General features: G+C 39.1%; 2 protein-coding genes across 3 annotated transcripts; both read right to left on the bottom strand.

Annotated features, from left to right (window-relative positions):
• Nucleotides 1-686: 686 nt before the first annotated feature.
• On the bottom strand, nucleotides 687-4113 carry emc7b (ER membrane protein complex subunit 7b). Its single transcript, XM_070925328.1, has 5 exons — nucleotides 3784-4113; nucleotides 2697-2816; nucleotides 2430-2568; nucleotides 1888-1968; nucleotides 687-1559 (listed from the first exon to the last, which is right to left on the bottom strand). The coding sequence occupies exons 1-5, from the start codon at nucleotides 4014-4016 to the stop codon at nucleotides 1410-1412; spliced, it is 723 nt and encodes a 240-aa protein (XP_070781429.1). The 5' UTR covers nucleotides 4017-4113; the 3' UTR covers nucleotides 687-1409.
• A 659-nt stretch (nucleotides 4114-4772) lies between these two features.
• Nucleotides 4773-10146, bottom strand: katnbl1 (katanin p80 subunit B-like 1). Of its 2 annotated transcripts, none has more exons than XM_070925326.1 (10): nucleotides 10031-10146; nucleotides 9315-9439; nucleotides 9123-9160; nucleotides 8642-8921; nucleotides 8406-8521; nucleotides 8260-8310; nucleotides 7590-7679; nucleotides 7163-7267; nucleotides 5990-6083; nucleotides 4773-5324 (listed from the first exon to the last, which is right to left on the bottom strand). In XM_070925326.1, the coding sequence occupies exons 2-10, from the start codon at nucleotides 9426-9428 to the stop codon at nucleotides 5292-5294; spliced, it is 921 nt and encodes a 306-aa protein (XP_070781427.1). In that variant the 5' UTR covers nucleotides 9429-9439; nucleotides 10031-10146; the 3' UTR covers nucleotides 4773-5291. The 2 variants fall into 2 exon arrangements, with proteins under 2 accessions (XP_070781427.1, XP_070781428.1); XM_070925327.1 differs by having other exon boundaries at nucleotides 9315-9421; nucleotides 10031-10112.
• Between the last annotated feature and the right edge of the window lie 3085 nt (nucleotides 10147-13231).

The following is a 13231-nucleotide window of genomic DNA, read 5'->3' as shown; positions in this document are numbered from 1 at the left end:
ACAATATTTTCTCCTGAAGTGTTAAACTTTGAAAAGATTTACATTTTGAGAGACCGGCTAAAACATTGTTGGTTCTGGTCTTCTCATAGGATTTGTTGACTATGAGAAAACTCCTAAATAATCACCAGCCTTATCGCTTCAAAAAGTGGTTCCCAACTGTCCCACGTTCTGGTGTTTGTGTGCCTGAAGACGACCTGTTAAATTAAATCTAATGAGCTATCAGAACAGTGTGCAAACCTTTTGTCTGACTTCTGCCTACAGTGTTTTTATAAACCAGCACCTGTATGTTTTTTGGATGTGCGCACTCTCCTCTACTGGCTCGTTCCTGAGTTTTCAACCCTATTACAGGGTCTTCATCAGCGGATGGAGTTAGTTCAGTTGTCATGGAGATGAATCTGACGTGCAAGCTCAGTGGCAGTTATGATTTAATCCATAGCACTTTTATGGACTTCTCTGTATTAAAACGTAACTTTTACGCCAAAATCACAACAGCTACTGAGCTCACACCCTTTGCCGATGAAGACCATGTGATCTGGCTGAAAGCTCTGGAAAAAGCTAGAAAAGGGACCTTGAGTTGGGATTGTTTTGTCAAATGTTATTATTGAATAGTAACATTAATCATTATATCTGTTGTATCAGCAACTATGAGTGACTTACGAACTGAGGACATTTATCACAAACACATATTATGACTTCAATATGGACTTTATTGTCCGCTTTATTAAAAGTAAAGCCAGTTACACTCTAGAGATCTTAAAAGCAACCACACAGCTCTTTCATCCTTTGAACTGCCAATGATTACCGTTTGAATTTATACACCTTAGGCACGTAATGTACAGTATGTGAATTCTGGCCATAAAGTACGCCTCACAATAATTCAAAACATGAGAAGGCCATGTGTTCACTCTCAAACAAATACGATGGTCTGAAATAAAAACACAGTTGTTATATACCATTGCAATTTATTTATCTAGGCTTTTAAATAAGAATTTATCAGTCTTAAAATTCAATTAATCTTCATTCACAGTCATATTACTGAAATTGAAAAAAAAAACAAAAAAAAACAAGGAAGTCTCTGTATATATGTTCTCTTTCAGGTAGTGGAATTAGCAGCAGTGGAAAAATGCACAGAAAAGATTGACGAGAAGTAGAGCATGAAGACAGTATAGAGTTAATGAGGGATAACAGATTTTGCAGGGTTTAAGAAATGTCTATCAGTGCAGGATGGAAAAAAAAATCTTATTTTTTCTCAGTTTCCAATAGCATATTAGAAATCAAGATGTGCTCAAAACATCTATTAATAAAGAAAACTGTACAATATACCGAGAGGGAAAAAAAAATGACACTTAAAAATCTTGCTTCCATGGCATAACTCGAGCTTTAGGTGGATTCAGCAGACATGTACAGTACTACCTCCTCTTGGCAGCCGGCCTGGTGCCCTTGCTGCTGCCACCTGCCTTGCTGGAGCCCTTGGAGCCAGAGAAGAGCTTGGTCATGAGCTCAGAGACGTCCGGAAGCTCAGGGTTGGGGTTCAGCATGTTCATGGACTGCTCCATTTCCTGTAAGAGGACGGCAGTGAAATGAAAACAGCTGAAGAATGGAGACGTGAAGGCTGGGGACAGACCCATCAGAAAATCTATACTGACATTTCTCACAGTTATGATTCACTCACACTTCAAGACGAGGCAAAGACAGGGTATCATGAATGTACTACAAGTATTCCTTTGACTACTGACATTACAAACTCTATTCTTACAGGAACGTGCTATCTAGTGCCATTCAATAAATCCTTATTAAACTGATCAGAGGGTGTACCATACAATTCCTGATGAACTCAATGTACGTACAATATCTATGAAATAACACTTCACATTGAGGATTCTTTACCTTTCTCATCTCTGGGTCATTGGTGTTGACCACTTTGGGCAGCAGGACAATGATCAGAAGGGGCAGAACCATCATCATAACCTGCAGGAGCAACAAAGACAACAAACGTAAACCAGAGAGCGAGACACACCATCTTTCACACTTGCATACTGGACTCTAATTTGATGTCCTTTAAGAATAAATATATTCAACAAACTTTTCTTTACCAGTGAGTAACAAGCTACTGCATAGGATTTGGTTTGACTACTGAATAACTTTTGAGATGACCATCTTGCTTGTGCAAAAGCAGCGTTAACTATTCCTTCTTTTTCATTTTTCACCAATGGCAACTGTTTGATAATCAGGAAAGGGGATAACAGCAAAAAAAAAAAGGTTAAAGGTAATGATATGGACAGCACAGAAAACAATGACACATCTCGTCCCTGCATTTCCTGGCCCAAATGACTCAAAACGTTCACTAACCTCAATTTAAACTCATTTGACCTCTTGGACACATTATACATATTCGGCAAGTTCAGCACAACATCATCTATTTTCTTTACCATTGGGTTCATGAGGAAGTCTGTCCAGCCCCAGGTTTCTCTCTTCATGAAGTAGCTCTGAGGGCCATGAGCCCGGATTTGAAGAGGATACGGCTGGCGAATGACTTCTGAAGTCTTGATGTAGTTCACAAGACGCGCCCTGTGAAAATGATCCATGGTTACTTTACTGGGTTAGAGTTGCCACTAAAATGTACGCTGAAGAATACACAAGGCTGACTCAACCAACATGTGCCCATTTTTGTCGTCTCGCTGTTAGTAAGGCCTTACCTCATTTTGCCTTTGGATGTGATATCAACACGTACTGGTTCAAATCTATAGTTAGGGGTGACAACTTCCACAACGTAGGATCCTGAAGGGACGTCGTTCACAGCAAAACTTCCATCAGTTCTGGAACAAGAATTGGATTTTGTCAAAACTGCACATGTAAACAGTTTATTAGGGTTAGGGAGAGGGACGTGTTGATTAAACTTAATGGACATTTTGGAGGTTGTAGTTTGTGGAGTTGTTGAATTAAATTGCATTATACTGTGTGATGTTTCTTCAATTTCTTCCCTGTTATTTCTTATCCCAGTCGAGGGTCAAGTTTTCAGAGCATTGTAAGCAGTACAGATTGTAAAGCCCCTTGAGGCAAATTAGTCATTTCTGATATTGGGTTATATAAACAAAATTGGTAGACAAAATATTAGAAACACAAGGCAATATAACTCCATTGGGACCAGACATCTCCTAAATATCACTGTCAAGTAACTCTCAAGCGGAATATCTACATTTACATGGTTACCCCATTATATAGAATATATAGAAACGCTTTACAACTTAAAATATGAAACAGGCGTTCAACCATGGCAGATAAAAAGTATGTCACAGTAACCCTTGAAGGAAAAACCGGTCTAACCTGTCATGTAGGCTACCATGACTAGATGTATAAAACTAATACACAGTTAATGCTTAATGATGTAGTGTGGGAAGCCTTTGATTTAAAAGTACTTCTAAGCTAGCTACACGTAAGTGGTTGTAAGACTGCAACAACAGATAGGTGCCTTGAGGCCAAGGTTTGTTTTGGTTACGACTTCTGGCCTGGCTGAGCTCGTAACGAAATTAAGTTCAGTGGCATGTAGGTAATAATGAAATAGCCATGTTGCTGTCCCGGTTGGCATGAGTTACATTCACAATTTTAAGCTGTAACTCAGTTAAGACAGCTACGACCTGCCATCTGCCAACAGCAGCTGCCGTGCGGTTACCAGCCGTAGCCCTTCCTGGCAACCGTTTGGGCTAGTTAGCTGGCTATGCTAACGCTACCTAGCATTGCTAACAGGCTAGCTAGCTACCGGGTATAACTGTGGGTGTTTCTTACCTCACAAACCCCACGTATTCTTCACCTTCCACGAGGATCCTGGCCGTGGAGACCCAGTCTTGTGTTTTCATCCCCGGAACTATCGCTCTTCCCTCGATTTTGAACCGATCTCCGTTCGGCTGTGTGGATACACCTGCGCCAGGCCCCGTTTCCATGTCAGTGAAACACCACGCCACGACGAGCGTAGCCTGCAGAAAAACCCACAGCAGCGGTATCCTCTCCCCGCACAACATACTGTCTATCTTTATCAAATTAAAATGAGCTCTAACTGTATGTGCGTCAACATGTATTCAAGAGCCGTTTGGACGCGGAGCGGAAAACTCGGTACATCAGCTGTCTCTGCGGAAAATGACGTCACCTCAAAAAAAAACCTTTATTGTACCAACCGACAATCACACTTCGCTGATGTCTGATGATTCAGTACTTTTTGGAGAAATTAAGATTGTAAACACAATTTAAAGCTGTCAAACTATGTTTTGAATGTTAAGACCCCAAAAGTCTTGAAAGTCATGAAATGAAATTATCAAATTTCAATTAAATTTTCTTCCAATGTTTGCTCTATGTATTTAAGAGTATATCCATAAAATGTTAAAATAGCATTTTTGAAAGCTCTTATACACTGCCTTTAGTTTGTTGCATCTATATCTCTTTTCGAATATGATTCTGTCTTCCATTTAACTGTTTGTAACACTTGTGATAAACAGAAATTGATTAATAAAGTTTTGGCAAAAAAAAGACAAATACAGCAAATACAAACAAGTAAGCTGAAAAACTTGTTTAGCCACTTTGGATCCCAATAGGGAATAGAAATCATGTACATTTAAACATTTGTTGCCATAACTGTTTGATTTACCCAAATTTGTACTAATATCTAAAAATGTCTGCCTGAGCCTCTCCTGACAAACTTTATTTTTTTATATAACAATAAAAAAAATACATTTTTGATTTTCTTCAAATTTATTTAAAAAGAAGATTAAAAGAATCACTTTTCGTTTTTACATTTTACATTATACAGGCAAATGTCATATGAAGAGGCAAAATGAAAACAAGAGGAGCTCTAATAACTTAAGACTGTTGCAGATTCAAGTTCCTGATTCCGGAGAAACCAAACGCAAAACATCAAAAACAGCGGAGCATTCATTACATCCACAAGTGCATTTGCATTCAATGGCAAAGAATGGTGTAGTGAGAGACAAAGAGCTTGGCACTTCATAGAGCGACATTAACACCCAGTCTCATGGAGGTCCACTAAATACGCCCCTTCACAAGATGGTCCACTTCAATGTGAAGCAGTCATATGCTGTTTTTTTTTTTCTCTCAGCCCTCCTTTAAGAGTCTCCAGCTCTAACTGAGGGAGTTGTCTGAATTGTCAAGTTCAGTCCCAGTAAGAGGTTTGACTTTAAGTGGCAGAATGAACCAGTCCTTTTCTCTGGCATGATTATCAGTTCAACACACAGCCATGATCCGGCAGTAGTGGTCACATCCTCAGAGTGCTACATTGACAACTGTCAGGGCAGCTGTGATAGATAAGCCTCGATGGCCTGCAACACGAACAAGAGAAGATAACACGTTAGCCGTCGTCACAGCCAGTGAAACAGTCTGCATGCATTAAAATAATCTTTGTTTTACAAACTATCAACACAATAAATAAATCACAGTTCAAAACACACATTTCTGATATTAAATGTCCAAGATTCTCATTATACACATCACAACATAGTGAATTACTTTGGAAAATACTGACTATGAAAAGGGAATGTTGATTTATAATACTAGTACTACTATAAAGTTAGTACATTTATTTTCCTTTTAAAACTGTCTTTCATTGTTTGATGCGTTTTCACTACCAAACAGGATATGAAGATGGAAACAAATGAACCACAACCCCAATACAGACTCTCAGCTCATGTTACAAACGCAAGTGTGTCCACCCAAAATCAACAGAGGGTGGAAAAAACAGAAGGAGCACCTGTACACTCAGTTCTGTGACAAATATCTTTGTGAGACAATGTTCATTTCAAAACATTTAAAAGGGAGTTGTTCATTCAACTCTGTTGCAATTGTTTTCATTTAGTTTGGTCCATAACATGAAGAAAAATGGTGTGCGACAGAACATTGAAATGCCTTTTGAAAACCATTTTCTGTAACTTTCCCAGTCCTGATCAATCTTCTACAGCTATTGCATCATGATCTGCAACTTTCTCACCTTTGCCAGTTCTCCCGTAGATCCTGGAACCAAACATAACCGGGTTCCGTCCTTCCACAAGTCCTTCAGCCGCTGCTTCATGACTTCAATATTCCTGCAACAAACATACTAACATTACCATTGTAATATGTGGTGAGTGCACACATGACCCCACAGTCAGTGACTGTAGAAACCCAAACACACCCTCTCTACTGCCCCTGCTAAGAGCCCCTCTCCCCCGACTACAAGTTCACAACTGCAGTCAGAAATGTGTGCGACTATCTTTTCACATAACTTCTTGAAAACATTGATTTAGAAACTCAAAACAAGCCCACTGTAAACTCAGCGCCACTAACCATCTTCAGCCCTAACTAGAAAAACCTGTAAGACAGTTTTAGCTAATGAATATCTTCTACTCCATGAGCCAGTGTTTGTGACATTTATTTATACCCATTATGATACCAGAATCAATATTTCAGTCCACATGTGAGGCAGTAGTGAAAGTGACCGAATAAACTATAAATAAGAAATCCGTATGGGTCAAATTACTACACAGAAAAGCAAAAACAATTCATGGAGGGTGTTAACTATAAACTGGTTAGGTGCCATTTTGATTTTCCTTATTTGAAAACAAACAGCAACAACCAACATGCAAGCATATCCTGCTTGACTACATCCAGAGGAAGACGCCTCGGAAAATGAAAGGAGGCCACAGGTTGCTTTACCTGCTAACAGACTCAATTAAAAACTCTGTCGAGTATGCTCTGTTTGCCATAGTGTAATATTAAGTAGCAGCAGTAGACAAAAAAGGTCAAAAAACCATAAGAACAAAAATGTCATAATAATAAAATATATATTGAATTTTCTTCTTAACATTTCAATACAGTATCATATCTGGAGGTCAAGAGAGAACAGAAACACAGACAGTGGTAGGATGAAAGGTTTCATTACTGAATGAGGTGTATTTTCATCAAGCCAACCTAATTGGAACTAAATGTGTTGCACTTTGGTGGTAACCGTTTTGAGTTTCTCCTGTTCAGCAGCATTTCCAGTGAAATATTGCGCATTGGTTGTATGGTTAAGATTTGTATCAAATCGAAATACCTCCAAAAATTAGGCCAAGCGTGAAACCCTTTAAGTCTCGGTTGTGTCACAGAGGGACTATTAGGTTGTTTTTAAGCATGCACTGCCCACCTGTCTTCTGAACGACTGTCCCGCAGTCTTTTCTCATTCTTAGAAAGTTCTGGCCACCATTTCCTAATGACGGATTGAACCCAGTGTAAACCCACAGTTATGTGTCTGGGGAAAACAAACAAACAAACAAACAAACAAAAAAAAAGAGAGTTAAAGACGACAAGTTTGTCAAATCATAATGTCAAAGATGTTCATGAACATTCTCTGTCATCCAGATGATAAGATACAAGTGCTAAGTGGAAAAACTTCTCATTACTCATCCAAGAGGCTTCATCAGTTCTCAATTCAGTTCATTAGTTATTCATCAGGGCAGCTGAAGCCTCTTGGATGAGTCGAGAATCAAGACTAAAACAGCAAATCCAATCACCTTTGACATTATCTCTACTGAGATAATTAAACATGTATGCAGTTCCTCAGTGACACTTACTCTTCGTATTTACCGGCAAGAATCACTTTCACTTGGGGCATGAGGTCAACGCAGCAGCCAAGTGACAAACATGGTGCTTCAGTTTGAAGGCTGGCGAGAAACACGAAAACACGACACCAAAGAAAGAAAAGTGAGCTGATTATCAGTAATGTGGGCAGGCACAGAAAACACAAACGGTTAAACAGTCTTAATTGTTGACTTCCACTTGCTCTGAATGACACTGGATGACAATCAAGATAAAAAACATGCACCAATATTAAACATCACAGGATTTAGGATATATCCTGTAGATTATAAACTAACAAATGAGCATGGATTATTGTTTCTTATTCTTAACAGAAATATATATTATATTACAAATATTTGGTGGTTCCTGCGTCTCAAAAGTGAAGTGCTGCTTTATTCTGTTTTATATTGCTGTCAATTGAATATCTTTAGGTTTTCAACAGTTGGTCGGCCAAAACAAGAAATTTGAAGGAAACACCTTGAGCTCTGAAATATCCTGCTGCACATTCTTCACTACTTTGAAATTTTACAGACTTTCAGATGAATTGAAAACAGAACAGATGGATTAGCCAATAATAAAAACCACTAATTGCTGCCCTCATAATGCCAAATGGTTTGCAGTATTGTGCAGTCCAGCCATTACAGGTGAAGCTGCGAGACTCACTTGTTTGTTAGGACAGGTAAGCAGTCAAGCAGCACCCCTGTGTCTTGAATTCTGGAAAACCAAAAAATGATTACAGATTCAGCATGTTATGTAATTGAGGAATGAACACCAACTACCAAAATGCAGTATTAGCGTCACTGTTTTACCTTATTAGGTAGGCCACTAATTCACTGGCGTTTCTTCGCCACAGTGTTTGGGCTACTTTTAGTCGCAGGTTCCTTCCGAAAAGGACATGAGTCATAGCTTCGTGGTCCGTTGATAGCTGTATGTAAAGACAAACAATGCACAAAGGGAATTAAATTAGTAACAGTGTTGCAAATTTCATAAAGCCTAAGATAGAATTAAAAACTTTTTGAGAAATAGTTTTAAATGTGACTCTCACCTCAGTAAAGTCGCCGTACTTGGAGCTGGCCCCTGCCATCTTGGAGGCCTCAGAATTCACAGGGAGCCCGCAGTTGTCATTGTAGTGCACGCCCCGCACGTCATCGGAGCACGTCAGCTCATTTTCTTTATTGGCCATGCCGCGGTCACGGTCACGGCCTACATCTGATGTTTTGCGGTGCAGCTTCAAGCCCACCTCCACCACTGGACAACCCTTCCTCTTGAAAGATGACAATCGCTTCGCTTTGCCTGGGCTGTGTACTCCGTAGTGGACTTGAAATCTGCCAAGAGGAAAGTCGACATGGACCAAATGCAAAGCTGTCTTAGTTTGGAAAACCGTAAAATTCAAAGCCACAGATATGGTGATAATGGTTATGGAAAGGTGCCTTAATGGTCCAGTGACTGAGTGGGATGATCTGTGGGACACAGATAGTGAGTGATCATAATTAGATGAATCCCACAGTTGTGGATCAGAGACTCACCTTTCTTTATCTAATTCTTCCTTATTTATAATATCCACCTAAAACAAAAGGATAAGGGATGAGGCCACTACTACAATCTCTACTACTACAAAACCACTGAACTGTACTTCACAGTCACCAGGATTTAAAAGACAACAGGACAGTTATTAAACATAATAAGCCATGGTATTTGCTTTCATATGCTTTCCATACCTGCTTCATGTTCTTTTCAGCAGAAAGGTGCAGGCAAGATCGCAGAAAGCCATTGGATTTATTCTGGTTGACCTTAAAGACTTCCCGTTGCCAGACATGCTTACCAGCTGCCATAATAAGGGACACTGTTAGACAAACAATTGTGGAAACATCGTTGGTGAATGTGTCTCACTTTCAAGAGTTGCGAGAGTCATAATCGCTTTTCGTGGCCTAAAAACTTACAGGATGGCCTGCTATATATACTGCATGTTGTGTACGATGCAGCAGTGTGATTCAAAAGAGACCAAAACCAAACAATAAAATGAGAAACAAAACAAAAACGCTACATTTGAGTTACAAAGGCGTTGGCTTCTGCAAGCATTGACGTTAGCTAGGTGAGCTGCAGCAGAAGTCACAAATATAAATATGTATTGATTAAAGTTAAGGTAATGCGTTTTCTGTCTTTCTACAGGTGAAACAGAGAGGTACAGTGCATTTCATTACGACCCCCTGCTCAAGTTTGCTCATGTTCCTAGCTAACTAGCGTAAACTCACCGTTAGCTTTAACTGTTAGCTTATGGCTCAACTATCAAGGATACACGGAGACGTACAGAGTAACTATCTGGGCCGCTAGTGCTAGCTAGCTAGCTAGCCTTACAAATCAGGGAACATATGGCTTCATAAATGGTAGTTCAGAGATTTCTTTCACCATTTAAACAGTAAAGTTAAATACCAACCGATTCATTTTGGGAAGTGTCATGAGGTCTCCTCAGGCGTGTAAACCCAAAACGTGGAAAAACTGGTTAAACTCAAGAGCAACTCTTCTCTGTGCAGGTTCGCTAGCGTTTCACAGTTTCACCATTCAAATGAATACACCGCCGGTGTGTGGGGATTGTGGGATTGATTTGGGCAAAGAAAAGCTGGAGTTTTAGCGACGACTGCTGGACGCTACCAAACTCATTTAAATCCTAATGTGTCATGGCGCCACCCAGTGTCATGTGGCCTGTAATGCAGAAAGGCGTGCTAGGCTTTGTCTACTCTCTGGGGATCCATACCGTCACACCTCACACAGCTCTCTTTAGCACAGATGTTGCAACCATAACTCTTCATACACATCTCAGGATCAACTCTTGTACCCCAAACAATGACGCTTTGTCGATCATTACATATTGACCATAATAGTCACTTACAACAAGAAGCATTACAATTAGTGTCACTGTTATCTTTGTAAAAGTTGTAGTTGAGTAGAAGTAGAGCAGCAGAAAATGGAAATATACAAGTAAGTACAAGTACCTCAAAATTGTACTTAAGTGAATGTACTTAGTTACTTACCGCCACTGAGCATGCCACCACATCACCTTTGACTCTGGGAAACATTTTTCATTGTTTTCTTATGTTTTGCACACTAAATGATTTAGTGAGAACATAGCTGAGAATGAAAATCATCTTTAGTTGCAGCCCGAAAAGAGTTTATTTTAGAATTGAATATATATTTCAATTGTCTTTTTCATGCTTTTCAGACAAAGTTAGAAAACTCAAACACATTAACCAGCCAATCAAATTCTTGTATGTATACCAAAATGTAAAAAAAATTGCCATTTAGTGAAAAAAATACGTTCTCAAATCATCATCGTGTGTACAATGCAGACGAAAATGTGACTTACTTTCTCATCTTCAAATCACACAGCTCACACAATCTGTTTTCCCCCTGAATACTTTTGAATCTGCCAGACTCCATTGCTAGATGGAGAATACCAGTCCTTAACGTTGTAACCACAGATCTTTGGCTCCTAAATAAACCAGATGCATCATATGATTCATGGCCTTTCATTATGCTGAATCTGAAATCAGACAAAAGCAACCCATTGGATACCGTTTAAATAAAGACATGGCGCTGCACTTAAGTCTTCATGTTTCAGAATTAATTAAGGTTATATAACCAGCCACCTTGTCTTTTACTTTTTTTCCCCTTCACTTTCCCCTTTAAAAACTCTTCAGAAGAGACAGCTGCTGTCAAAGCACTGAAAAACATTATCTCTATACAGGGAAACATAACTTGAATAAAAGTAAAAAGAACTCCTTCAGGCTGTCTTGCTTATTGACATCCTATTCGTGACCTCCTGATGAAGGTTGTTCAGACCAAAACCTTGTATGACGTGAATATGAAATAAATCAAGCCAACGTTATAGGACCCTCTTTTCATAGCTGCACCATGGTTGGAAACAAAAGCGAAATAACAATCTTGACCCTGAAGCTTTTAGAGCTCTTGAAACAAGAGTGGCAGCAGGAAAGAGGACTGTTGGAGAAGTGCCTCTAAACTGATGTGACAAGAAAAACAAGCACACATATATATAAAAGCTTGTTTTTCTTAACCGTTATCACATCAGTATATATATACATATATATACATATATGTATATATATATGTATATATATATTTAAATCCTGTCATGGCGCCACCCAGTGTCATATATATATATATATATATATATATATATATATATATATATATCACGTTACATTTTCAAATCTGGGATGTATCATGAGCATTGGCATTTAGTAAGTTGGCCTGAGCTTACCTGCCTTTATAACCATACAACTGCTTCCACCTGTTTATTGTGATACACGCAGAATTCAATTTCTTGTGTTGACGAAGTTTTTCCATACAGATCATTCATTTCTTTTTGTGTCTCACAACTGAACGATCCGGTCCTTTGGTCACGATACAGCCCCCTGAGCAATGTTCCTTAAAAAAGGAAACAGAAACACAAGTTACACAACAGATAAAATAAGGAGCCAAGACAACAAAATAATGTTTTCCTGTTTCAGCCTCTCACCTCTGATGTGGTCCGGTTTAAAACTCTTTTTTCTTGCTCTCCTTGAAACAGACAAGAGATAAAGACACAGAATAAACATGCAGGATAATGTAAAAACTCTGCACATGGAGCACCCCTTGCATATCAGTCTGTTTATCATTTATGAAAGGAGTCTGTGGTATATTCTACTTGTTGCAGGAGAGCTATTTGTTTAATACAGTACAGTATTGCTCATTAGATTCAACCTGCCACTATAGATGAAACAGTAGTTTTCTCTGCTTGCTGGTATAGTTTCACTCCTCAACCATTCAATGAAGTAGTCCCACAATAACTGTTTATGAGAGCACTTTGCTTTTTGAATATGAATTTCGTTTATTTTCTTTTGCTTTGAAATGAATAATTCACGAATGGAGCGCTGAGTTGGTGGACATTGTTTATGGTCATCAAATTGTCTTCACAGCAGGGCCTTAAGCAGAGGTACTTGTATTTCCATTTTTAGGCAACCTGTTTCTAGTCTTTATGCTAAGCTAAGCTAACCAGCTGCTGGCTCCAGCTCCATAACTACGGGACAGATGTATGAATGGCATGGATCTTGTCATCATACAATAACTGTATTTCCCAAAAGTGTTGCTTCAACTGTAACTTTGAGGTGATCATACTCCCAAACTGTTGGAGCGTTAAAGAGGCTCGACTACAGCCCCTTGCCTCAGATACAACTCATATTATCTTATGTACAATTCTTTAAGGAGTGAATGTTGTCTATCGCCACAGATGGCTGCTGCTTGATCATGCAGAAGATCCCTTTACCCAATATCTTTGATTTCACAAGGCTGACTGGTTCTGGCTGCTGTGTCATGTTACAAAAGAGGGAAATTTCCTGGCATGTCTTATGCAGACTGAAACTCTTAGCAGGCAACGTTAATGCCAAAAAATACAAAGCAACTCTGAATAATTGCCTTCATCAGCTTATGGTGAAGCGTTTCTATCCTGATGGACGTGGACTCTTCTCAGGATGAAATTGTCTCCATTGAGGGGTCGTTGAAAATAAAAACAATCTGAATGTGGCGCTGTCATCACAACTCAACTCAATTCAGCATCTTTGTGTAGCAATGGGAACAGCAT

Source organism: Enoplosus armatus, chromosome 19 (genome assembly GCF_043641665.1).
Source record: "Enoplosus armatus isolate fEnoArm2 chromosome 19, fEnoArm2.hap1, whole genome shotgun sequence".
Taxonomy (NCBI): Eukaryota; Metazoa; Chordata; class Actinopteri; order Centrarchiformes; family Enoplosidae; genus Enoplosus; species Enoplosus armatus.
The sequence above is the reverse complement of the archived record's forward strand: the minus strand, read 5'-3'. Positions and strand labels throughout refer to the sequence as shown.